The 27,033-nt window shown below is 42.6% G+C and overlaps 2 protein-coding genes across 3 annotated transcripts in view; both read left to right on the forward strand.

Annotated features, from left to right (window-relative positions):
- The window catches only part of grid2 (glutamate receptor, ionotropic, delta 2), a 599,368-nt gene extending 596,375 nt beyond the window's left edge, over positions 1 to 2,993 (forward strand). The window contains exon 16 of one of the 2 annotated variants that reach the window (XM_066644040.1): positions 554 to 2,993. In XM_066644040.1, coding sequence (XP_066500137.1) covers positions 554 to 982 — 429 coding nt within the window. In that variant the 3' untranslated portion in view covers positions 983 to 2,993. The remainder of the gene's footprint in view (positions 1 to 553) is intronic. The other variant, XM_066644041.1, reaches the window with a different exon arrangement.
- Positions 2,994 to 8,967: 5,974 nt separating this feature from the next.
- atoh1a (atonal bHLH transcription factor 1a) lies at positions 8,968 to 9,551 on the forward strand. The gene has a single exon (XM_066643253.1). The coding sequence runs from the start codon at positions 9,021 to 9,023 to the stop codon at positions 9,549 to 9,551; it is 531 nt and encodes a 176-aa protein (XP_066499350.1). The 5' UTR covers positions 8,968 to 9,020.
- Positions 9,552 to 27,033: the final 17,482 nt, after the last annotated feature.

Genomic DNA, 27,033 nt, shown 5'->3' on the forward strand with positions numbered 1-27,033 from the left:
ATGCCCCATAATTTCCTCATTATAGTTCAGCATTTGTCCTTTTTGTGCCTCTTATTCCCCATCCACATTTGTTCATGTCACTCACAATGCAATCGCCAACCTCACCTGAACTTCGTTTTACTGCTTAACTCCATTTATTGCAATTCACGCCTCAATTATTGCAATTTCCTCCTCAACTCGAACCTTGTAACCCCTCGTACCTGTGACCTTTGTTTGCTCCATTCCTGCATAATCCATCCTGCATCTCTTTTCTCCGTTGTCTAACCACGCTGCCTCCATGCCACTCTAACCCACCCTCCTGTGTTTCTTCTCTTACAATCGCACACTTTCCCTGCTCTCCTCACTTTATGCCCCTGTACCTCTTCTATACCTCTTCTGTCCTGTAACAACCCTCACCCCTCCTCCTTTTCTCTGTCCCTTTCTCTTTCTCTCTCTCTCTCTCTCTCTCTCTCTCTCTCTCTCTCTCTCTCTCTCTTTCTCCTTATTTCCTACTCTGACTCCCAATCCTGCCCCACTTCCTACCTCTCCAACCCCACTCCCCTCTCCGAAACAGGACGACAAGGAGATTGACCTGGAGCACCTCCACCGGCGTGTCAATAGCCTGTGCACCGAGGACGAGAGCCCCCACAAGCAGTTCTCGGCCTCTTCCATCGACCTGACACCCCTGGACATGGACTCAATGCCGGCTGCCCGCCAAGCGCTGGAGCAGATCAGCGACTTCCGCAACACCCACATCACCACCACCACCTTCATCCCCGAGCAGATCCAGACGCTGAGCCGCAGCCTGTCAGCCAAAGCGGCCGCCGGTTTCGCCTTCGGGGGCGTGCCGGATCAGAGAGGTGCCGGGCCCTTTCGCCAGCGGGCACCCAACGGCGGCTTTTTCCGCAGTCCCATCAAGACCATGTCCAGCATCCCTTACCAGCCAACACCAGCGCCCAGCTTCAGCTACGGCAATGACCCCGACAGGGGCACCTCCATATAAGACACCAGGAGCGCCAGAAGAACGGAGATTAAAAAAAATAAATAAAATATTTAAAAAAACTAAAACATATAAAAGAGAATACGGAAATGTAAATACCAGTCTTCTTTTCGGCTGTCCCTGCCCTTCTTTTTGCTTTGTTTTTTTTATTTGTTGCTTTTTTTCCAGCTGGTGGAAAGGGTCGGGGCACTGGTCCTGCCTGAATTTACCTCCCCATCAAGGATGAGGACGGTGTTTGGTTTCATTCTTGTCGTTGTGGTCGGCTGGAGAGCTCTCATTGTGAACAAATACGACTTTACCTTTCACTTTCTGTTTGGTTTTCCACAGTTGAGGTTTGAGTTTGTGGAGAGAGTGTGGAAAAAAGAGACTACTGTGAACTTTACAGACATGGGATGTTTACATTTATTTTTTTGGTTTGTTTGTTTGTTTGTTTCATTTCTGGACAAAACGAGAGAGAGAAAAAAATAAATAAAACACTGCACTTTGCAGAGTGACCTACAGACCCGCAATAAAATCTCCCCAAGCCCTTCTCAGTTCACGCTGGGCTGGGATTTGGATAATGATGTATTCTAACAGTGAGCTGTGACCTGTGCCACTGCACCGACCGGGATCCGTCTTTGACAAATGGGACACTCTGTAGAAAAGAAAGACTTATTGAAAACAAAAAAAAATAAATAAATAAACACAAAACACATTGACCAAGTCCAAGTGCAGATGGAGAGGATGCAGCTAAGGCTTCTAAATGTGTTTTATTGACTTTATTTTAAATATAACAAATCTTAAAATGCGTGGAATGTGTCTGGTCAGAGAGTTTAAACAAGAAAAAAAAAGATCAGTGCTGTCTGTTGTTTTCTTTCTTGAAATTTATTTTTATTTACTTCTCTAAGTTCTAAAATTGCTTCAGTGCCATCATCTTATTCTGGTTTGCATCACTGACTCATGGAAAGCTTTTTGATTTTCCTCTTTCGCAGCTGTACGCCTGAGTTTTGACCAACTATGTTTTGTACAATAGCCTCATTGCGTGGACCACCAGCTTATGGCTAATAGGGGCCACAGGTTTTGGAGGTCAAAGAGTGAAAGAGCTTTCAAACTCTCAGAGGGATTCTCGTCACAAGCCTTAGACGGAGGGCTTTTTTTAATCCTTCACCATGCTTTCCTCCAACCTACAGCCGGCCGTTCCCAAAACAGCAGACGCAACGGCCTCTTTTGGAGGAATTGTTTGAAATAACTTTCTATTTTGTTTCATAAATGTTAAGGGGTAATATTTATCTAACTTTTTTTTTAAGTGCTAATTGTTAAAACAAGGCCATCAAAGTGTGATGACAGGTTCAAAAAGACACATTTTGAAGAGTTTAAAAAGAAAAATACAAAAAAAAATCATCCAGACAGTTTTCACTAACACTGTATTAATATTACTAATGTTAGTTGTTTAGAATGAGCTTTCAGTTTTGTTATCCTCAGACTAATTCGCCAAACGTCGTGTGTAGAGAACAGCAACAGTGTTTTTGACGACAGCATTCTAGATGTACTTTTCTTAAGCTATGGCTACTGAATGACAATAGGAGCAATTTTTATTTAGTATCAATTTCAAGATTTTTATTTAGTATAAATGAAGAGACGTTAAAATGTATATTTTACATGGAGATAATTTTTCGGTTGGATTAAAGAGAAGATATAGAGTTTAACATTAAAAAGCCAAGCATTGCGTTAGACACCATTGCACTAATTGAGTTCTCCACAGTTTCACGGATGGTGAGGCGTTCTGATTTTGGCTTCATTTCATGTTGAGTTCTGGATTTATGAAGGCAAGTTATGTTCCATACAAAACGAAGCATGTACAACTTGCTGAGCCTGTAACATTTTTTAATTTCTTACATAGTATGTACAGGATTTACTTGATCATTTTCGACTGATTATAATGTACAGTATTTAATATAGGCCTATTTTGTTGTATGTGTTGCATATTATTCAAATGGAACAAACTGAGGCCTCTGTTACAAGTGGCAAAGCTTTCTGTGTATAATTTGTCTAATAAACATGTTTTCTACAGTGGGTTTGCTTGTCTTTGCTAAATCAGAGGACTTAGTTTAGACACTACGTTGGCAATTTTACTCAAATAAGTCAGTAGTATGTGTTATAAGATCCTCTGTGTTGTTACATTTCATTGCTATTTGACTGTGCGCCTCAGGTTCTCAGATTTCTGTGTGATGAGTTTTAAATACACCGCAGGTACCAGGGACACAGTGTTGGGTTTTGGCTGATCATTGACCGTGTGCACCAGACGTCATGCCCTCAGAGACACACAGAATAGCACAGCAGCACATCACATCATGCTTCAGTGAGTAGAGAAGGGCCAAGGCTGCTACATGTTCAGCCCCACCAGTCTCGGCCTACACGCTTCAAAAGGCCAAGTTCTTGGAGCGGTGTGCAGATATGAATATATGTGGAGTGTGCTTAAAAAGAAAAAGAAAACACCACTCTCACAATCAGTGTAACAAACATAGTTTTTTTTATTTATGTTGATGAAAAATTGTTTTGTCATTGATAGGATAACTATAGATTTCCCAGGTATTTTGAGAACTTTTCCAGTTGAAACGACCTTTACAGAAACAGTCTTAAATATGTTATTTTCTTTTTACATTCAGTACACAATTTCTGTTTGAAATGTATAATAAATAAATAAATACATAAAATTTAGCAAATGTAGGTGTTCTCTGTAGAAAGTGAGTTAGTCATTTTATCTAGAAGATCAGCAAAGCGTGTTCCTGAACCAAGGATATGAACAATTTCCCATATGACTTTCTGCACCACAGTAAGAGCTCCAAGTGTCCACTGGATGTCGCCTCTGAGCCTCGAAGGGCTGAGTGTATTCTCTGCTCTGTTCTCTTGCCACAGTCACACAAGCAGAGACGTTTCAGTCCAGTTCAGTGCGGTAAGCTGTTATATAAACACAGACTACTGAAAGCATCTAATGTATGAATATATCTATAATTATTACCATATTATTATTATTATTATTACATTTGTTTGTTTGTTAACGTCATGTGCCCTCTCTGACGCTCCGTGTGTTTCCTAGGAGACAGGAGGGCAGCGGCAGTGTTCTGAACCCCGCGGTGATTCGCTGTGTGTCGTTTTCTGAAAGCTCAGGGGGCGTGTCCAAACGAACAGAGAGTGGCCTTTGTGTCCGGGACACTTTAATAAAGGACAGCAACAATATCCAACCTGTTGTTTGCTTTAGGACAAAACTGCGGCGCGCAGTCTCTGACTGCAGGAGGCTCAGGAGAGGCTGCGCTCAGGCGCCACGTTGCTATAACACTGTTCCACCCTCACAACTACACCACACTGGCCTCCACTGTTCCACCCTCACAACTACACCACACTGGCCTCCACTGCTCCACCCTCACAACTACACCACACTGGCCTCCACTGCTCCACCCTCACAACTACACCACACTGGCCTCCACTGCTCCACCCTCACAACTACACCACACTGGCCTCCACTGCTCCACCCTCACAACTACACCGCACTCACTGCCACTGCTCCACTCTCACAACTACACCGCACTGGCCTCCACTGCTCCACTCTCACAACTACACCACACTGGCCTCCACTGCTCCACCCTCACAACTACACCACACTGGCCTCCACTGCTCCACACTCACAACTACACCACACTGGCCTCCACTGCTCCACCCTCACAACTACACCACACTGGCCTCCACTGCTCCACTCTCACAACTACACCACACTGGCCTCCACTGCTCCACCCTCACAACTACACCACACTGGCCTCCACTGCTCCACCCTCACAACTACACCACACTGGCCTCCACTGCTCCACTCTCACAACTACACCACACTGGCCTCCACTGCTCCACCCTCACAACTACACCACACTGGCCTCCACTGCTCCACCCTCACAACTACACCGCACTCACTGCCACTGCTCCACTCTCACAACTACACCGCACTGGCCTCCACTGCTCCACTCTCACAACTACACCACACTGGCCTCCACTGCTCCACTCTCACAACTACACCACACTGGCCTCCACTGCTCCACTCTCACAACTACACCACACTGGCCTCCACTGCTCCACTCTCACAACTACACCACACTGGCCTCCACTGCTCCACCCTCACAACTACACCACACTGGCCTCCACTGCTCCACCCTCACAACTACACCACACTGGCCTCCACTGCTCCACTCTCACAACTACACCACACTGGCCTCCACTGCTCCACCCTCACAACTACACCACACTGGCCTCCACTGCTCCACCCTCACAACTACACCGCACTCACTGCCACTGCTCCACTCTCACAACTACACCGCACTGGCCTCCACTGCTCCACTCTCACAACTACACCACACTGGCCTCCACTGCTCCACCCTCACAACTACACCACACTGGCCTCCACTGCTCCACCCTCACAACTACACCACACTCACTGCCACTGCTCCACTCTCATAACTACACCGCACTGGCCTCCACTGCTCCACCCTCACAACTACACCGCACTGGCCTCCACTGCTCCACCCTCACAACTACACCACACTGGCCTCCACTGCTCCACTCTCACAACTACACCACACTGGCCTCCACTGCTCCACTCTCACAACTACACCACACTGGCCTCCACTGCTCCACCCTCACAACTACACTGTTCCACCCTCACAACTACACCACACTGGCCTCCACTGCTCCACCCTCACAACTACACCACACTGGCCTCCACTGCTCCACTCTCACAACTACACCGCACTGGCCTCCACTGCTCCACTCTCACAACTACACCACACTGGCCTCCACTGTTCCACCCTCACAACTACACCACACTGGCCTCCACTGCTCCACTCTCACAACTACACCACACTGACCTCCACTGTTCCACCCTCACAACTACACCACACTGGCCTCCACTGCTCCACTCTCACAACTACACCACACTGGCCTCCACTGCTCCACTCTCACAACTACACCACACTGGCCTCCACTGCTCCACTCTCACAACTACACCACACTGGCCTCCACTGCTCCACTCTCACAACTACACCACACTGGCCTCCACTGCTCCACTCTCACAACTACACCACAATGACCTCCACTGCTCCACCCTCACAACTACACTACACTCACTGCCACTGCTCCACCCTCACAACTACACCACACTGGCCTCCACTGCTCCACCCTCACAACTACACCACACTGGCCTCCACTGCTCCACCCTCACAACTACACCACACTGACATCCACTGCTCCACCCTCACAACTACACCACATTCACCTCCACAGTTCCACCCTGACAACTACACCACACTGACCTCCACTGCTCCACTCTCACAACTACACCACACTGACCTCCACTGCTCCAACCTCACAACTACACCACACTCACCGCAACTGTTGCACTCTCACAACTACATCACACTGACCTCCACTGCTCCACCCTCACAACTACACAACATTCACCTTCACTGCTCCACCCTCACAACTACACCACACTGGCCTCCATCGCTCCACCCTCACAACTACACTACACTAACCTTCACAGTTCCACACTCGCAACTACACCACACTGACCTCCAATGCTCCATCCTCACAACTACACCACACTGGCCTCCACTGCTCCACCCTCACAACTACACCACACTGGCCTCCACTGCTCCACTCTCACAACTACACCACACTGGCCTCCACTGCTCCACTCTCACAACTACACCATATTTACCTCCACTGTTCCACCCTGACAACTACACCACACTCACCTCCACTGCTCCACCCTCACAACTACACCACACTGGCCTCCACTGCTCCACTCTCACAACTACACCACACTGGCCTCCACTGCTCCACTCTCACAACTACACCATATTTACCTCCACTGTTCCACCCTGACAACTACACCACACTCACCTCCACTGCTCCACCCTCACAACGACACCACACTCACCTCCACTCTCTACCCTCACAACTACACCATATTCACCTCCACAGTTCCACCTTCACAACTACACCATACTCACTGCCACTGCTCCACCCTCACAACTACACCACACTGACATCCACTGCTCCACCCTCACAACTACACCAAATTAACGTTCACTGCTCCATGTTCACAACTCCACCAAACTCACCTCCACTGCTCCACCCTCACAACTACACCATATTTACCTCCACTGTTCCACTCTGACAACTACACCACACTCACCTCCACTGCTCCACCCTCACAACGACACCACACTCACCTCCACTCTCTACCCTCACAACTACACCATATTCACCTGCACAGTTCCACCTTCACAACTACACCATACTCACTGCCACTGCTCCACCCTCACAACTACACCACACTGACATCCACTGCTCCACCCTCACAACTACACCAAATTAACGTTCACTGCTCCATGTTCACAACTCCACCAAACTCACCTCCACTGCTCCACCCTCACAACTACACCATATTTACCTCCACTGTTCCACTCTGACAACTACACCACACTCACCTCCACTGCTCCACCCTCACAACGACACCACACTCACCTCCACTCTCTACCCTCACAACTACACCATATTCACCTGCACAGTTCCACCTTCACAACTACACCATACTCACTGCCACTGCTCCACCCTCACAACTACACCACACTGACATCCACTGCTCCACCCTCACAACTACACCATGTTCACCTTCACTGCTCCATCTTCACAACTACACCACACTCACATTCACAGTTCCACACTCAAAACTACACCACACTCACATCCACTGCTCCACCCTCAAAACTACACCACATTCACCTTCACTGCTCCACCCTCACAACTACACCACACTGGCCTCCACTGCTGCACCATCACAACTACACCATATTCACCTCCATTGCTCCACCCTCACAACTACACCACACTGACCTCCACTGATCCACCCTCACAACTACACTACACTAACCTTCACAGTTCCACACTCACAACTACACCACACTGACCTCCACTGCTCCACCCTCACAACTACACCAAATTAATGTTCACTGCTCCATGTTCACAACTACACCAAACTCACCTCCACTTCTCCACCCTCACAACTACACCATATTTACCTCCACTGTTCCACACTGACAACTATACCACACTCACCTCCACTGCTCCACCCTCACAACGACACCACACTGACCTCCACTCTCTACCCTCACAACTACACCATATTCAGTTTTGTTTACCATTAGAATACATCATTGTGTGTTGTTCTTGGTGAGCATATATCTTCATGGTGAAGTAAATATATATATTCATTTATATTTATATAGATATAAATATTCCATTTTGTTTTTTAATGCATCATTAAATAATTTTAATAAAATTATTTTATATTTTTGCTGTTTTGTGGTGGGTATTTTTTTATTTTTGTATACATATTAAAAGTTAAAATGAAATAAAGGTAAATGATTTCTCTTTTGTTTTATGTAGAATCATTTTTAGAAAGACTTTTCTTCAAATTTGAACGTGTACAAAGGGCAGATTAATGTTTTTTAAATCTGTTTAGAAAAAAAAGTTGTTTCTGCAGACTTACACACCCTAAAGTGACACACACTCTTTTTTTCCCCTCCTCTCTTTTACACACACACACACACACACACACACACACCTTTGCACGCATTCCTTTGCGCGCGCGTGTGATACACCCCTTGGTGTTTTGCTTAAACCGTTTCTTTTTTACAAACGCACTTTCTTTACTCGAGCTCGCCTCTCGCCTTCTGATTGGCCGCCCACACGCGCCAACCCCGCGCGCTCTTATTGGTCAAAGCGCCACGCGACCGACTCGAGGAGGGGGGCTCGCAGGCGCGTGCCGCTTTTAAACCGGCCGCGCGCCTTGAGACACCAGCAAAGAAATCCAGTAAAGCGCGAGCGGCAGGTGCGAGAAAAAGAGACGCACGCGCCCCTCTCTCTCACACGCGTGCATACGCACATACGCCACAAACTCCAGCCAGACACGCACGAGCGTTGGACTTTTGGGACTCGTTTGAGTGCAGGGGTCGGAATGAACCCGGACGGGTCGGACACAGATGCATGCGCGCTCCCGTACGCCGCCGAGGCGCGCGTCTGGCTCGACCCCGCGCCCGTGCGCACACCCGCAACCGCGCCACGCGCCGCCCACCCGCGGCCAAAAGCAAGCAGTAGCCACAGTAGTGGAGGCAGCAGCGCGACGGTGCAGAAACAGCGGCGAATCGCGGCGAATGCGCGGGAGCGTCGGCGCATGCACGGCCTCAACCATGCTTTTGACGAGCTGCGGAGCGTCATCCCGGCGCTGGACAACGACAAGAAGCTCTCCAAGTACGAGACTCTGCAGATGGCGCAGATCTACATCAGCGCGCTCGCGGACCTGCTGCGCGCGCCCGGCGCCTCGCCGATTCCCGGGACGCGTGGGCACGAAGAGGAGGCGCGCGCAGGCCGTAGCGACGGAGAGCTGTCCCCGCGCTCTCACTTCAGCGACTCAGACGAAGCGCACGCGGAACTGCCCAGCGAAGACGAGCTCAGCGAGCTGCGGGCACTCGGACACGGAGCTTTCTGAAGAAAAGCAAGAGACTCCAAAAATCAAGACACTGAAAAAAAACAATGTAATGTCCAGCTGCAAGTGGGCATTCAGCAAAAAAAAAAAAAAAAAAGAAAAAAGAAAAAAAAGCAGATTAAGAATGAATTATGGCCTTAGGACTTTCGCTTAAAACTTAAGTGAGCTGCGTAGATGTCAGTGAGAACTGAAACAATCCGTAAATGTAAACTGAGAACCCAAGTTTCAATACTCTGAAAAGTTTGAACACTTCTGGGGGCTGTCCCACAAAGCAGGATTTCTCATTTCTCAGTTGGCCACATAACTTAAGCTACAAAGTTGAGAACTGTCAAATAGGGATATTATTAAGCTTATGTTCTATTGGACATGTTTCCTTTGGTTACCGGAGAAATCCTGTTGGGCAATAGCCCCTGGAATATAACATGTTTTTGTTGATTTTATAAGTGAAAATAAGCGCTTTGCCTACGGAGAGCATTATTCTGCAAAATTTAGTATATTTTTATTTATGTGCTGAGTTTAACGGGGAAACAGGTAAATGGGCCATAACTTGCACAGGCCTCATTTCAACGTTTCAGAAACAGTAAAAGCTCATTAACATGCGCAGAAATCTGTTCTATGTTTGGCTGCGTATTAATATTCACCTAGAAAATCAACACGTTATTTGAACAGACACCGACAATTCTGTAGCGTACACGACTGTAATTTCCTGACAGTTACAAAATGTACATCGTTAAATTTACAGCGTTAAATGTATCGCTTACTCAGTTTACTTAAGATAAATATTTAAGACGTTTCATGTAGGTGAGAGCCTGGGCAATAGAGGGCTATGTCAGCCAACTGACTCGAGAGTTACGTGTTGATGAGGCAGCTCGTATTACTGTTATAAAAACAAACACAAGATGGGGATTTAGCAACGCTAGATGCACTCCCACCAAAAATAATTCTAAAGAGAACCAACAAATGTTTAACTCGTAACAATACAGAACCCCTTGGAGTTCTATTAAACATGTTCTTCAAAGTGAGATAAGCCTAAGTATTCAGACAGACTCTGCATTTAGTAGAAATTCCTTGAAAATTATACTGTTTTGTCTATGGAACGGGATACCCCACATTAATGAGACTTGTCTCACGACACTACTCTCTGGCTAACTTAAGATGCTCGCTAGCATGGGGATGCTCTGCCCAAACAGAGGTTGGTCTGTAGAGCTGCAGCCGATGCTAAAAAGTGAAAGCTCAAAATAGAAAGAGACTGTCATGTATTTTTCGTGTCAAACGTAGGGTTCAGAGTTTGAGAAAACGCGCCGTTTTTGTTTCCACCCGTATTGAAACAAGCGCCGCCCTTCGCTCTGTGAATCGGCCCTGTGTCCAGATGACTGCGCCTCAACATGGCGGCCGGAATACGGGTGGCAAACAACAAAACGCCGCTCGCTTCGTTCAGTTTCAACGAAGCCGCTTCAACTATCCGCGTGACTGTTTTACACTTTTTACCTTTTTTAAGTAATTGTTTTATCAAAGACTCTTTCGCCAACAGAAAATATATTTTATGACTTTCCAAGACACTGACAAAAAATATCCAAAAAATACAAACCCCACACGCCATCGCGCAGCAGTGCCATTGGGCTCTAATGTCATACAAATACTGTCTGTCTTCCATAAAACCGACAGTTCCACAGAATATGATTACTGATGATGATGATGATGATGATGATGATTTGTTTCTGAGCTCTCTAAAGATTCTGCGACTTCTAAAGTTTACTTGCACTTTAAACACAGGCCATAGGCTTGAGGAACATGCTTTTTGTAATGGGACGATTTTGTTGTTTTTGTTTTTACTGTAGCCTAGTAATGCCAATTTGATGAAGATATTTAATAGGAGCCATTAGATGTTTTGTAAATTCGTTGCTTTTGAATACTGGATTTCATTGCAAAGTTGTTTGTTTTTGGCTTCTGCTTACGTGATTTATTTATTCCCTTTTGTCTTACATGTATTTTTGTTATTTTATGTTGGAAATTAGAGAATTTGCCACACAATTTATGTTTTGACTTTGGAATAAAATATACACAAAAAAATTATCGTTCCTCATTTTTTAATATGATTTATATCTCAAAATATCTCAAAATCTGAATAGATTACTAGGTCTGTATCAGTGTTACTGTGGTGGGCTCAGTGTTGATTCTGATGAACTGAGACATTTCATTCCACAAAAGTTACATAAAAGACATATAAAGTTGATATGCAAATATGAAAAATTTAATAGGCATTATACGACAGATATAATTGTATTCTGACTACATAGGTGGAATTGAGGGATTAAAAATAGAAAAACTAAATTCTGCATTTTTTATGCATCTGAATCCTGGTAGTTCTTTACCTCCCAAAGCTAAAGAAACTAGTTTGAAAGAATGCCTAAAACAGAGACTTTTGCGAGGAGTTGAAAATTCTTTCAACATTAGCTTTAAATCAGAATAAAGATGCTGTAAGCGTTACATAAAACCTGTGGGTTAATTCGTTTATATACACCTTGAAAACAATAGTATTAATTAAAATTAGATTAATAATTTAAAACTAAATAACTAATAACTAAAAGCGAACGATTAGAAATGTATAGTTTAGAGAAATGGTACAAGAAAATACGCTCATATTTGTATTTGCATTTATATGTAAATAATTTGTTCATTAGTCCGATTTAATATAGCAGTTTTTATTGTTATGTTCATTAAAGTTTGTTGTATCATAATGTAGGCTATACTCACTTTTAGTTCCCATTTTTTTTCGAATACTGATTGCGTAAGATGACCTGATATGTAAATCAAACAAGACTTTTATTCTAGGCAAAAAAGAGAATATCACAAACTGTACGCCTGTAACGTGTGTGTGTGGGTGTGTGTGTCCGTGGCGGGCGTGCGGGGTGTTGGGTGTCCTCGCCTCAGCACGCGCTGGCAGCTGGCGAGCGCGCGAGCCGCCCGAACACGCCGCTCGCGCAGCGCTCCCTCAGGACCCGAACAGCGAGAGCGAGCCACACACGCGCCTTCTCTCTGTCACACAAGCACACACAAACACGTTAGTCTCACTATACTTGTGAGGACTTCCAATGACATCTGAATCACTTAAGTCCTCTAACACTATGAATCTGCTACCTGCACCAACACCTAACCATAAACACATCCCCAGTAACCAAACGGCAATCTTTATGCACTATTATTTTATTTTTATTTTATTGAAGTTTTCTGAGTGAACGTCTATTAATTTACATTTAATTCTCACAGCGATGGTAAGACCAGAATAAATTTGCGTGGATTTTGGGACAAAAAGGGGTTCTTTTTATTTTAATTTTCTATATTGTATTATTATGACGTTGTTCCTGCTGTTATTTCGCTAGGTTAGTTGTTTTGTCCCCTCTCAGTTTATTTTCAAACTGTTGACACAATTTCACTTGTTCCTGTTTTGTTTTTGTTTTGTTTTTTCTACCTGCCGTGTAATTTTCCAAAGTTTTTTTCCCGTCTCATGTTTCCAAAAGCCTTCACTGGAAAAGGCCACAAATTATTGATGAGTACAGCGCTGTGTCCCTCCTCTCAGCCAATCATCTGCGCTCTGGCTCGGCGATCCCTCTCCAGATTAACATGGAGAATAAAAGACAATATCATGAAACCGCTCTCCATCTTCAATTATTTACAGCTTTTATCCATATACCTTTATCTAATGCAGGAGCGCGGCCATCTGCACGACGCTCAGAACTGCGACCCTCCAACCACTGATCAGCTCACATTTCCGCACCACAAAATCCACAACACCGTCCCGCTACACCTCACGCAGAAAACAGACTGAAGATCCACAGTACGTTATTTCAAGACCTTACCAACGCAGTCTGTTGATTTGAAGCTTTTTGTGTATGTTCGCTTAAAATTAGTCTATTTTTAAACTTTCCAAAACAAGTATTCCCTACGAAATTCACTAAACATATCTGTGTATATTTAATGTGATTTATTCTTTAGATTCAACAAATCACAAAAAATCACAATAATTATTCCCGCTTCGTTTCAATTTATGTTACTTTTTTATTTTGATACTTTATACTCTTTATTTATTTCACAATAACACACTTTATTTTAACCTACTGTTATTTTTTTCAGATTATTGTTTGATAAAAAAATATTATACGTAATATTTGCGGAATTATTTCAAACTAGGTTATACTTGTTTATTATTATTATTATTATTAGTAGTAGTAGTAGTATTATTATTATTATTATTATTATTATTTTAAACGGTTCAGACACCTCTGGGTCTTATTTCCGTGTTTTAACCGAAACAAATGGTCCTCGTTGCCCTCCACGTGCTCTGTGTGTTGTAATAGCGGAGTAGTAATAACAGCTGCGAGGCTGGCGCGCGCTGAGGTTTCACTCTCATTAAATATTCAGCGTGGGGCGTTGGAGAATAACATAAACAAACCGACTGTCTGCACTGCGCATGCGCGAAACGTTACACCTACACATACAGGTGATAACAACAGTCAGCAAACCCTTAAAATGTCTCTCCAAGAGTCTCTTTTTTTGGTCATGTGGACAAAAGGATGAAATTGCCAGCTTAAAATCACACTTGATGACTAAAAGTATATAGTTATATGGAATCTGGGTGAATGAAAGTGTTTTTATATGCACAAACGTAGGTCAGGCTAGGTTGGTTCTATAATTAGATGTGTCTAGTCGTTCCATGCTCACTGTGTACTGAAAGCAACAATGGTTACCTGCATGGCTAAAAGTTTCTAAGTCAGAAAACTGCATGACTCTTTTCATAAATATATTTTTCTTTATATTATTGTTTAAACATGGGGCTAAGCAAAAGTGTTTGCTACTGTATACAGGACATACTTTTAGTACTATTAAGACAATTTAACATGTGCCCTCTGAATTTTTGACTAGTGTATGTTTTATTTTCTTCCTTGACATATAAATGTATATTTTCAACAGTTGGATCTTTACATTAACAATTCATTACAGAATACACACTTGTAACCTTAATTTTTTAAAAATTAAAAATTAACCTTAATGTTTTGTTTAACTTAATTCTGTTATGTTGGGCGGAAGTGTCAGAATTTGCACTCTTTAGTCAGGGAATGTGGACGCAATTGTACAATCACTCTTCTCGTTTGTCTAGTTGCAAAGCAACATCCCTGAAGTTCATATGAGATAAGGAGAGTAGGAGGCCGAAAAAAGGGCTCGGACTCTCTGGGGACTTAGGGGAACAAAAGCTAAAACTAGGCCGTACTTTCCATCTGCTGTGAGATGGTGCAACAAGCAGAGAGAGAGAGAGAGAGAGAGAGAGAGAGAAAGGGAGAGTGAGAGGAGAAAACACACAGAGTATAACAGGGACCACAGAAGAGACAAGACGTCTATCTCCATCTTACTCTGAGATATCCACACATCCAGTCTGTAACCATGGTGCACCAGCTGCGAAATGACTATTTGGATCTCAACTTTAGGAGGCTGTATAAAATTTTAATGGCAGGCAGCATGAGGAACCTCACTGCCCCCTCCCTACACACACCTGTGGGTGCACCACAGAGGTTGAAAAAAAGAAGAAGCTCGGGTGCCTTTTTAGACAGATCATTATCAGAGCAAGTCTCCAAAATAATAGAAAATGTCATGCGAGACGATGAATAAATGCAATGAATAATGCATAAGCTCCTGTGAACGGCAGTCTGCATCCCCCCAGTGATGCATATCAGTGCAGGACAGATAACTCTGTGCCTGTCCTTATTATTCACCATGCATAACTCATGTTTTTCTTTGAAATCACACAACGTTCATAACTGGCCCAAGACCAGGCGTGAGGATTCTCTCTGCTTGTGTGAGCGAACAATAAAGCCCTCTTAACAAGTGATAGAAAACAGGAATTGTGCAAAGGCTGCATCAATGTAGAAATCATTCTGTTAAAGGCAGCTATGAAAAAACTATTATGATTCAAGACTTTGACCAACAAAGCCTTTTATTGTACTGTAAATATTAGCCTCCGGCTTAAGGATACAATGTGATAAAGGAGAATGAACGCCTTATTAGACCTCATTGTCCACTTGTCTTTCTTCACGGTGTCAAAAGAAAACTGAAAGGGCACGACCAACTCCTCTCATCTTTGTGCATTCTCCGGCTACCCTTTTGTGTCTGTGAAATGTTCAAAGCAAATGTACCTAGACCAACATGAGGCTTCTTGGATAACCATCCCATTCACAAGGCACACAATGGGGAGGCCAATTATAATGGTGCTCAATGGCCTCTGAGCATCAGTTACATTCTTTGTGAGGATATGGATGTGTGTGTATATGTATAGGAAACACCTTGACTGTAGGGGTATTTACTTTTTTGGTGGCTTCCCCGAGGCTGGGGTTACATCCGGCACGCTGCACCCCTTCATAGGTGTGAGTGCTGAGCACTGGTCATGTAGCTGAGGAGCCGAGGGTCACTCCTTGTGGAGATGCTTTTCCCAGACTAACACCTCAGACATGGGCGCCACTTTGTGTTGAAAAGGACCAGTGACAAGGACAGCAGAGAAAAAAGAAGGATTAAATGACAATATACACCCACATGCACTACCATGCAAAAGATTAAAAAGGGAAACTTATTTAAAATTATTTATCTTAGCAGTGTTAGGAAAAAAACATATATCATTCTCTCTATATGGCTTCTGTAATTTTACAGTAAATTACAATGTTTCTTAAATTAGAATATATTTTTATATTTTGCTGTGAAATCTGAACCCTAACATCCATGATCTGCAGTCAGATTTTGTAAAAGGTTACTACCCAGAATTCTATTCTACTCTGAAAATTCCACTTTAACATACGACATATAAAAAAAGTGTAATTTGTAAAATAAACTGTAGATGCCTGTCAAATAATAGAAAAGGGAGATGGTAGTTTTGAAGTAGATGTAGAGGTCTCTGATGGTGTAGAGTCAGCAAGTCAGTGCAGGCTGTTGTTGTAGGTGAAGCTATAGCTAAAGTGCTGTATTGATATATTGAGAGTACTCTACTGCTAGCTGAGCTGCAAAGAAGTTTGTTTTCAAAATTATAGCTCCTGTACGCTAGTTTAAAGAATGAAATGTGGTTCCCGATTTATATTCAATGCTATCCATAAGTTCTTATTTTGTTAAAATAAGTCTAACAAAAGGTAGGTGTTAACAAAGACCAACAAAAGTAGTAATTAGTCAGTTACAGACCTGAACCTCAAGCTTGCAAACATTTTGTACTCATTAACAATGAAAATACTCCTTGACTCTGTCATAGAGAAAGCACACAAACACATTTCAAGGCTTAAATATTGATCACGACACATATTCTCTTATCTGGGTGTCTTCTGTCTGTCTAACTAGTATTTTAAATGGCATTAATGCCTTTCCCTACTATGATACTTAACATTTTCACATAATATCACTGATGCAATGCACTGAATTCAGTGAGAAAGGATGTGAGTTACAAGCCAGGTCAATGAAGTGCTTCCCACTTAAAAACATCTATAGTTCCACAAAATTAATGTTTCATACTTGAAGTTAACATTCTACCTTGACTGTGCAGCAGTGACATCAACTGAACTGAAAATGAACTGAAAAGTACTGTGCATTCACCATCTCATGTTTACAGAATGCTGATTTACTCTATGAGAAAAATGAAAACACTTTCAGGAACTGGCGCCATCACACCCTGTGATAAACAAAAAAAGTTCCAAACCTGATACGTCTTGTACTATGCACATTTTACCCCCAGTGTCACTTGATCCTTGGAATTATGAGGTTGCTTAGCAGGTGAAATATTAAAAATGCTATATACATTCAATTATCTGGCTATCAATCCTGCAAACTACAGTGATGCCACTTCAAATTGCTATTAGACTTCAACATTATTACATTTCTAGTCCACGACACTTGACTAAGCTTGCTGGTTTCTGTGGGTGTTTTGGAACAGTCTCCAGTTTTAGGATGTTACATAGCAATGTTAGATTATAAGTCAGATGATCTCCAGATGCTGATGTCTGATGAGTGTTTATACATATGTTTCTCACTTATTTAGTGGATCAGTGTGGGATAAAAAGAGAAGCAACATTTCACGTTTTTCCCCACTCTATTCCAGTGATTCCTGTATTTCTCTCTTCTCAGGAAAACACAGATGCTGCAGACGCTCACAGGCTCTGAGCTCTCACTGCTCAGAGCCTTGAACTCATTTAACTCCGACAGGATTGGAGAGAAGTGCCTGTCCCACCCACTCACCTGTGAAGGCCCTGCGCCTATTAAAGACTCCTGCCCTCATTGTACAGTGACTGGGCAGATAATATTTCACCTGCTAGCCCCACTCTGGGGAGGGATACTGTATATTGTCAGGAGTTCTCTCCCCTCTCTCTCTCTCTCTCTCTCTCTCTCTCTCTCTCTCTCTCTCTCTCCTGGTTTATTCTGTCTCCCTTTCAGGACTGCTGAAAGCCTCCCCTGGTGCAGTTCCCTTGAGACCCCCACTCTCAGGTATCTCGTGGGTGGAGCAGAGGGGAGTGGGGCAGGCTGAGAAAGACAAGGGTATCACTTTCCTCCCAGCACAGAGACAACAGTGCCCCCCTCCCATCCCTCTACACACCCACCCTCCTCCCCTCTCTCCCAATTAGGGGTACATGTCTGAGCCCACTTTCAATTTCCCCCAAGGTTCACCTGTCCCACCCCAGCCCCCAACCCCTAAACAGCAATTTGAGGAGTTTGACTGAGTTCAATGACCTTTTTATGCAGAGCAATTTAGCCTATTAAGTTATTATATGATAACATGCTGTTTAACTGCTGGAGCTGAAGCCTCGGCAGAAAAGCATGACACTGCATCTAAGATTGTTATATCTCACAACTGAGTGCAGAAAAGTACAATCGAACAGCGTCAGGCCATGAAAGGAAATAGAAGATACATGAAATTCCTATATAATATTGTGCAAGAACCATACCTTCACATATTTTTTATACAAATGATTAGTGAAGATAATTAATTGTTTAATTTATCAAACAAGCTGATAACATTAACTACAGAAAATGACCCAAGGCTCGAAGACAGCATTAATCAAAGATTTGCCTTAGTTCTACTTTTCTTTTCTTTTTTTTTTCTTGCAGAACTGTTTATCTGATGGGGAGGCTTGTAGTGGTTTACCAGGTCTTGCACCATTGGTATGTGTCCCATTAATATATTTTAATATTAATTATATATTGATCTCTAGTGTTTGAAACTCGTTTAAACTCATTTAGACTCTCCTCTGCCAGTAGATTATCTCAGATCTCAGAAATATCACCTTCTGTCATTTTAGATGCTCATGATCAATATAAAAGAACTAATGAATGTGGGGGCCTAATTGCTTCAGTGAGAGCTGATGTTTATTTGTCACTGACAATTTTTTTTAAGTAAACATTTGTATTGAGAGGACAAAGCTGTAACAACTGATTTTACAACAAAGCAACAAAGTTTGTACGGTGCATCTAAGTTTCAGTGTACCTAATGTAAGTTGATTCCTAATTAGCAAAACACAGTAAAACCAGTGTATTTAAAAGTTCTGAGATGGCAGCATTTAGGTAGATGTTGATGGCACTGCTCTGAGGTCATTTGGGAGGTTTCCATTACATTGGTAAAGGTTGAAATTAGCATAGGAGACACTGGCCCCAGGTCACTACAATACACAGAGGAGTCACGTGTGTTGGGAGACAAACACTCGTGGCCAGTTGCATAAACACCTAGTTATTAGGTACTATGTGGCGGCATCAATTACTGCAAGCTGAGTCACTGCTATTGAACTTCCTTCATTAAACTGCGCTGTGAAAGAGTTCCCTTCCCGGTTAAATGGTTGTACTCCAGGATGATAAATAAAAGATTCTAAAAATGATTTTGTACATGATTTTACTGTATACATAGCACCAGTAAATCAGTCATAGTACAAGTATAGGCTTGAGAACATAGAGAAATTAATTCATTTATTTTCTATAGCTGCTTCATCTTGTTCAGGGTGGTGGTGGGTCCAGAGCCTACCCTGAATCACTGGGCGTGAGGCAGGAACCACCTGGACAGGGCACCAGTCCATCACATAGCATCATGCTCATCAGTAACTCATACACTCACACCTATGGACTCAGAGAGAAACTGCATAGATGCAGAAAATAATAAAATATTAGTCCTCACAGACAATGACCTGAGGTGGGGTGTGAACCCACAACCCCAGTGCATTAGGATGTTCTGGAGCACCGGCACGGTCACCTGGTCAATTCCAAGCACCTGCTAAAAGTAAAGCTCCTCATCACTGAGTTGTGAAGCTCTGGGACATTTAATGTAACAGTTTTAGGTGAGGTAGAGTTTAGAATTATGAATCAGTTCAGATGTCTGGTTCCTATCACCATTAATACAACAATTCAGATTCACTAATTTCCCTAAAATGGAGCTTTCACATTAAACCACCCTGAATTGTTTTACTTAATTCTTAAACAATGAAATTTTGGAAGTCCCCCTAAATAATTTTGTTTCAGATGCTGCATGACAATCTTATTTGGTTGTAGGCAGGAAGCTGCAGGCTGAGAACAGACAATAATATGTCATGCTGATATCTTGTGTACTACCACGCCCTCAAGTGAGTTATTGATTTATACAACAGTTCTACAAACATTTATTTGTTTCCAAAATTAAGCTAGAGCAGATTATTATTTCTTTGTTATTGAACAATTTATTTTGCTCCACTCCAACAAATAGCCCTGCAGCAGGACTGCAACTGGACTGTTGCCAAGCAACACTAAACATTGTCTTGTGCACTAGATTGCTAGTGTGTGTAGGTCTACATTACCACCTGTCAGCCACTGTATTATGTACATTAATCTGTATAACAGTTTAAACCTCAGCCAAAGGCCAGAGTAGCTGCTGATGCTGTAGAACCCCAGTGAAAGCACTCCCTTGTGTGATTCTGTTTATTAAAAAGTTAAAGAACACACTCTTTGGGAATGATGTATGTAGATTTGAAAATCTCAGTGCTGCTATGCTCTATATCAGGGATATAAATCAAATCAAATTACTTGGTCAGATTTAACTCTTCATTCATTCATTATCTGTAAGCGCTTATCCAATTCAGGGTCGCGGTGGGTCCAGAGCCTACCTGGAATCATTGGGCGCAAGGCGGGAATACACCCTAGAGGGGGCGCCAGTCCTTCACAGGGCAACACAGACACACACACATTCACTCACACCTACGGACACTTTTGAGTCGCCAATCCACCTACCAACGTGTGTTTTTGGACTGTGGGAGGAAACAGGAGCACCCGGAGGAAACCCACGCGGACACGGGGAGAACACACCAACTCCTCACAGACAGTCACCCGGAGCTGTGTGACTGCGACACTACCTGCTGCGCCACCGTGCCACACCCGCATTTAACTCTGTATAAATTTGTATTTTGTATAAATTTATTTAAAAACAATATTCTGTTGTATGTGGCGGCATGATGGCGCAGCAGGTAGTGTCGCAGTCACACAGCTCCAGGAGCCTGGAGGTTGTGTGTTCGATTCCCGCTCCGGGTGACTGTCTGTGAGTTGGTGTGTTTTCCCGTGTCCACATGGGTATCCTCTGGGTGCTTCAGTTTCCTCCCACAGTCCAAAAACACACGTTGGTAGGTTGATTGGCGACTCAAAAGTGTGTGTGTTTGTGTCTGCGTTGCCCTGTGAAGGACTGGCGCCCCCTCCAGGGTGTATTCCCGCCTTGCACCCAATGATTCCAGGTAGGCTCTGGACCCACCGTGAACCTGAACTGGATAAGCGGTTACAGATAATGAATGAATGAACGAATGAATGTTGTATGTCAATGCTCCTTCGCTGTCTGTGTTGTCTGCACCTAAATGATTCAGTACTGTGACTGGAAATTGCCCAAGATTATAACAATAGTGGCTAGGTGTACAGATGTGACTACAGTCTGAACATACAGATCAAATCTGGTCACTTGAAACTTGCAATTTGGACACTCAATCTAAAATTCGGATTCATGAAACAGATTCATTGACCCACTTTGTAGTGTGAACAAGGCCATAGTGGCATTGATGCAAAGCATTAAATATCACCCCTTGTGGAGAATTTAGTTAAAAGTGAGTATGTATGTGAGTGAGTTACTAACCTGTTTCAGGAATGCATGATTATAAACACATATTCAAGTCTGATTTATAATATCAAAGAAACTGATACAGTTTTTGTCACAAATTGGAAGAAATAAGACTATGAGCTGAATGATGAGTCAGCCATATGAGAGGACTACAACAGTAACTAGAGTCCACTGAAGAGTCGCAAGAAAGGGGGTCGGGGTGGGGGGTGGTCAGTGCCTGTGGCTGTTCTTAACATACAAAACCCTCTAAATAAGAGGAAACCACAAAACACACACACACACACACACACACACACACACACACATACACACACATACACACAGCATTGCTTCCTTACCACATACCTTCACAGAAATTTGAGTAATTAGTTAACAAGCCAGCCACCTCTCTCTCTCTCTCTCTCTCTCTCTCGCTCCCCACATATGATTTTATTGAGCTCAGAGGGCTCAGTTTCAGCAGTGAAACTATATCTGTTTTTATATAACTTTTTTAGCTCACATTGTATAAAAGAGCTATTTAAAGGTGTGAATGAACTCTGTTAAGTTGAATCACTTGATAATACAAAGGAGCACTGAAGTTATTTTCTCCACTTGGCTCCAGCAGTGTAAAAACCTTTCACCCCGTCCACTCTCATTCACACTGCACTTCTGACTTTCATCCTTTTTATTTTTTTTAATATTTTCTTACCATATTTCTACTATTCTTTCATCTTTCATTCATTCTTTTTTATCAATTTGTCTTTATTTGTCTCCTACTTAATTTATTTTTTACTTTCTTTACTTGTTTTTTTCTTTTTGTCTGTTGTTTTCATCTTTTCTTCTTTTCTTCATTTTAATCTCTCATTTTCTTTTCCAGCATTTTCCCTGTTTTTCCTTTTTTTCCTCCTTTTTATTTGATTTTCTTCCATGTCAAAACTTTGTGATGGAAGAAATCTGTTTGATTTAGCAAAGGAACTAGAGCATAATTCTAACATAATTCTAAGATCTCTCTCTCTCTCTCTCTCTCTCTCTCTCTCTCTCTCTCTCTCTCTCTCTGTTTTATTTTATGCATTAATGAGAAGATCTAAGAAGTTTTTAAGAGTTTCCCGCACCCTGCTTATCTTCCTCTCCTCTCAGGTTAATTTCTACATCTCTTGTTGTCACATCATTGAGCTCAATCCACATCCTCCATCTCCAGAGGGGTCCTTCACAGATCAGTGCTGCCTCACTGCACCTGTCAATCACTTACAGTCAGAGTCTCTCTCTCTCTCTTTCTCTCTCTGTGTTTCCCTGTTTCTCTCTCTCCCTCTTTCTGCCCTCCTCCTGATCTCACACTCTCTTGTCCTGCCCCCCCCCCCCACACACACACTTCCTCTCTCTCTTCTCCTGTCTTCCTCTCTCTTTTCACCCTCTATCTTTCTCTCTTTTCCCTCTCCTCTCCCCCTCTTTGTTTCTTTCTTTTAACCCCCCCTCCCCATCTTTTCTTTCCTGGACACACTCCTGCTCTGTAGGTTAAACTGAACTCTTTCTCATTTTTATTCAGCAGTCTGTGAAAGCTAAGATCCCAGACATTGTGAAACGAAATCCGAAATGCCTTAAACACTCCATTCTTTTCTGGGCCCTATCTCCGCAGATGCAGCAGATTTCCCTTCAAATGCCAGACAAATGTCGGGTAAACTGAAGTGAACTTAAGTCGTCCGGTCCCGGCACCAGGAAGAGGCTGGTGTCCTCATAATGCCTTATTTAGATCCCACGATTTTTGAATTGTTACAGTTTTACACATTGTTACAAACTGAAATTATTTTACTTTTAATCTTTAACATTTCAAGCCAGAACTGCCACTTAGCACAAGTTATTATAATGAACCGGATAATCAAGTATATATGGAAGCCTGTTTCTGCCACATAAAATAATACAAAAAAGGCACCAGTTTTTATTTTTCATTAATATGCAATTTGCTATCTCAATATTGTGAGATACTAAGTCAATATATTGTGATTGTATATTATCTCAATATATTGACTTATTATCTAAAGTGAGATACTGTCTCAAAACAATGAGATAGTATCTTGAAATATTGACATAGCAACTTACATATTAATGAAAAATAAAATACATGCCTTTTTAAAAATTATTTTATGTGGTAGAAATGGGCTTCCATAAGTATATAAAAAAAATCAAAAAAAAAAATCCACAATACTCTAATATGGACTAAGGAGGCAGACATACAGAAAATGGAACTCATTACAGTAAAACATGGTAGGTCACTAAACAGTCAAAAAAAGATTAACAGTATTTTACACCCTGGAATCAGTGAATGGGTCTGCTCATCAAATAGTTTTTGCAAGGATGTGTTTATTAATGTTTTTGATAATACAGTGTAGGAATACAGTCAACACATTACCTGAATATGCACGAGTTCGTATGTGACTTGCATCCTTCTTTTATGAGGTTATGATTCACAAGATCGATGTCATCTGCCTCCTACCTCATTTGCCTCATGTGTCTGTCTAAATTATTTTGTGAAACTGACCAATGGACACTTAAAATCGTACTTTGAACATTTAAAAAATCTGATTTTGAATTTTCAGCTTTAGGGTCACATGATCTCTTTTTTTTTTCAAATGTGGCCTCATGAAGACTTCTCTGGTGATTTTGATATGAAACATGGGAACCAAGTGTATTTAAGGGCAAATTTAAGAAGATTTGCAAACACTGAGAAAACGCCTTTAGACCCCTTTAGTTTCTTAAAGTTTTGAGAGACAGGAGAAATCAAGCTCCACTCTCACTGCAGAGCTGAAAAAACTGTAAGGCATTCTGTTTATATTTCCACTGTGAGGAGTTAACTCACTGCTATGGGTCTGAATGTATTTGTAGTTGTCAAGATACTGATTTGAAATGAAAAGGAAATAGACAGAAAAGAAGACAAGGGAGTAACAAAAATGTAAATAAATACACTGGGTTTGTTCCTTAAATTATTGCGTGACTGCCTTGAAAATTAATCTAATTCTTCTTTTAAAATGAAAAGGGTGTATGCACTAAATATAGCATTTTTTGCCACTTTGCTTGTTTTAAACACTGTCTGTGTACACACTTTAAACTTAATAAAGCTTCTTCAAACTGACACTTGTAAGGTTCTTAAAAAAACATTGGTACTGTCCGTGTGGCATCGATCCAAAGAGCCCTTTCTGGAACACCCTTAGTAAAATAAAATAGAGTGTGCCAACAAGGTGCCTCAGCATTGTTTGACAGTGCAATGTGGCAAAACCACTTGTAGCTGTCTTTAGACGGTGCCAAACGCACTAATCCAACATTTCTGGAGCTCGGCGGGTAAAGATGTGCTACTGCTCTTTGCTCCCTCTTACCCCCTGATGCTCAGACACTCAGTCTACAGCTAACCCCCCAACACACACACACACACACACACACACAACTCCTACCGCCCCACTCTAAAAGTGTGCACTTTGGGGAAGAGCATGTGATGCGAATGCTGTGCTCTGCCAGAGAGACAGGGGCGAGAAACAAAATGGCACGGCTAACAAAAGGGGCCTGTATCCAGGCCAGGGCCAGCCATTGTCCCGCACGGGGCTGGTTCCCCCCGCCCCCTCACGGCCCTCAGGAACCTAATCGCGAATCAAAGTTCTCCCGGAGAATGGGCCGAGCTCACGGTTACTCTCCCCTGGGTCCTGCTGAAAGAGGAGTGCAGAAAGAGCTCTCGTGGGCCTGACGAAGGTTAATGCAGCGGATAGTCTTTCTGCTGCTTTCCTCGAGCCCCTGCTAAAGCCTCCCTCTGTCCCTATGTCTGTCTGTCTGTTTGTCCCTCTATCTATCTGTCTGTTCGTATGTAGGGATGGGCACCTTCCTACACCAGCATGGAAAATCTCTTTCAGGCCTCCCTGAACCCTTTTCTGACAGGCCAAATAATATTTCCCCCCTATATTAAGGTGGTCAAGTGCATCATTTGTAATTTAAGTGGTCTTTCTCATACTGAACTTTAAACTTTAAGATTCAATATGAAAAATACAAAGGACCTATAAAGCCTTATTTTTTCAGTTCATAGATTCACTATTAAAGTGGGTAGGATGCCCCTACCTTTCCTTCCATCTCTCAGCATGACATTAGTCATGACATTAGCATCAGACAGTGTTCTTCTCCAAGTGTGTTGATTGATGTTCTGTTAACAGCACTTTGAAAACATGCAGGAGTTAAAGGCTTAGTTCACGATTGTAATCAAAATTACACTTATTTTTTAGACAATAAAGAGAAATCCAAACATTGAAAAGCATAAACTGAAATGAGGATATTGCTCTATTCCTGCTCCACAGGTGGAAAATATTGACTTATTTTTGCAGTTTCGGATCACTTAAGGTGGAAATGTTTCCAAATTTGGGAGACGGCTATGTGTGTTACAGAAATTGCTACAAAACTAAACAAATGAGCTACAAATAAGTTTCTGTGGTAATTCAAACAGTGAATAAAAATGTACATACTTGTTAAACTTATCCACATATAAACAATAGTCACTTTACCCCTCAACCAGAGAGAAGTGCGATTGCCCACAGTCATAGATGTTCCCTTTAACTCCACATATCATGAACGAAACATGTGCCTGGCCTCACCATCCCATGTTGGGAGTCCTAGATAATAGGTGGATTTGGCAATGATTTAATAGGTTGTTTGTAAATGAAGTCATGTCACTGCATGAACTGCAGATGGAGGGCAGGAAGTGATTTTATAAACAGGGCGCTCTATCATGCTCTCTTAATGCATGTGGTTTGCATCAGCTACATTTGTTCAAAATCATTTCAGCTGATAAACCACGAGGAGCTTGTGTGAAGTATGAAAAGCTGTTGTCCATGAGGGAGAAAAAGGCAAGAATTTGACTGAAAAAACGACTTGCAGCAAAACGGCTTAAGGTCAGAATGAGACTGAATGCAGCTTCCTATTCGGAAGCTTCTTGCTTAAATTTAGTGGTGTTTCTTGTAAATTTTCTTTTAAATCTATCACCAGCGCACAGCCACACCACCGATTGAAAAATAAAATCTTCGCACAGCTGCATGAGGCTGAAGTAAACTTATGATTTCCATTCCCAGTTTCCCATTTCACCTTAAATGGTGCAGCAGGCGCCATTATGTACCTACAGCACTATTTAAGGTGGAAAGCTTAATACTGTGAGTGATGGGTTTTCACTGCTGATGACTTAAAAACCTAATCTTATATTAAAGGAACACTAGGTAAGATTTGGGAGTTTTGCTCCTTTGCTCCCCCTAGGGTAATCTAATTTCACAACAATGTTCTTCCATCAGTGAGGAGGGGATGTGGTTTCCTACCCTCCTCCGAAAGTTACCTAGTGCTGTTTCTGCAGTGCTGAACCCTGAG

Source organism: Hoplias malabaricus, chromosome 14, assembly GCF_029633855.1.
Source record: "Hoplias malabaricus isolate fHopMal1 chromosome 14, fHopMal1.hap1, whole genome shotgun sequence".
Classification (NCBI taxonomy): domain Eukaryota; kingdom Metazoa; phylum Chordata; class Actinopteri; order Characiformes; family Erythrinidae; genus Hoplias; species Hoplias malabaricus.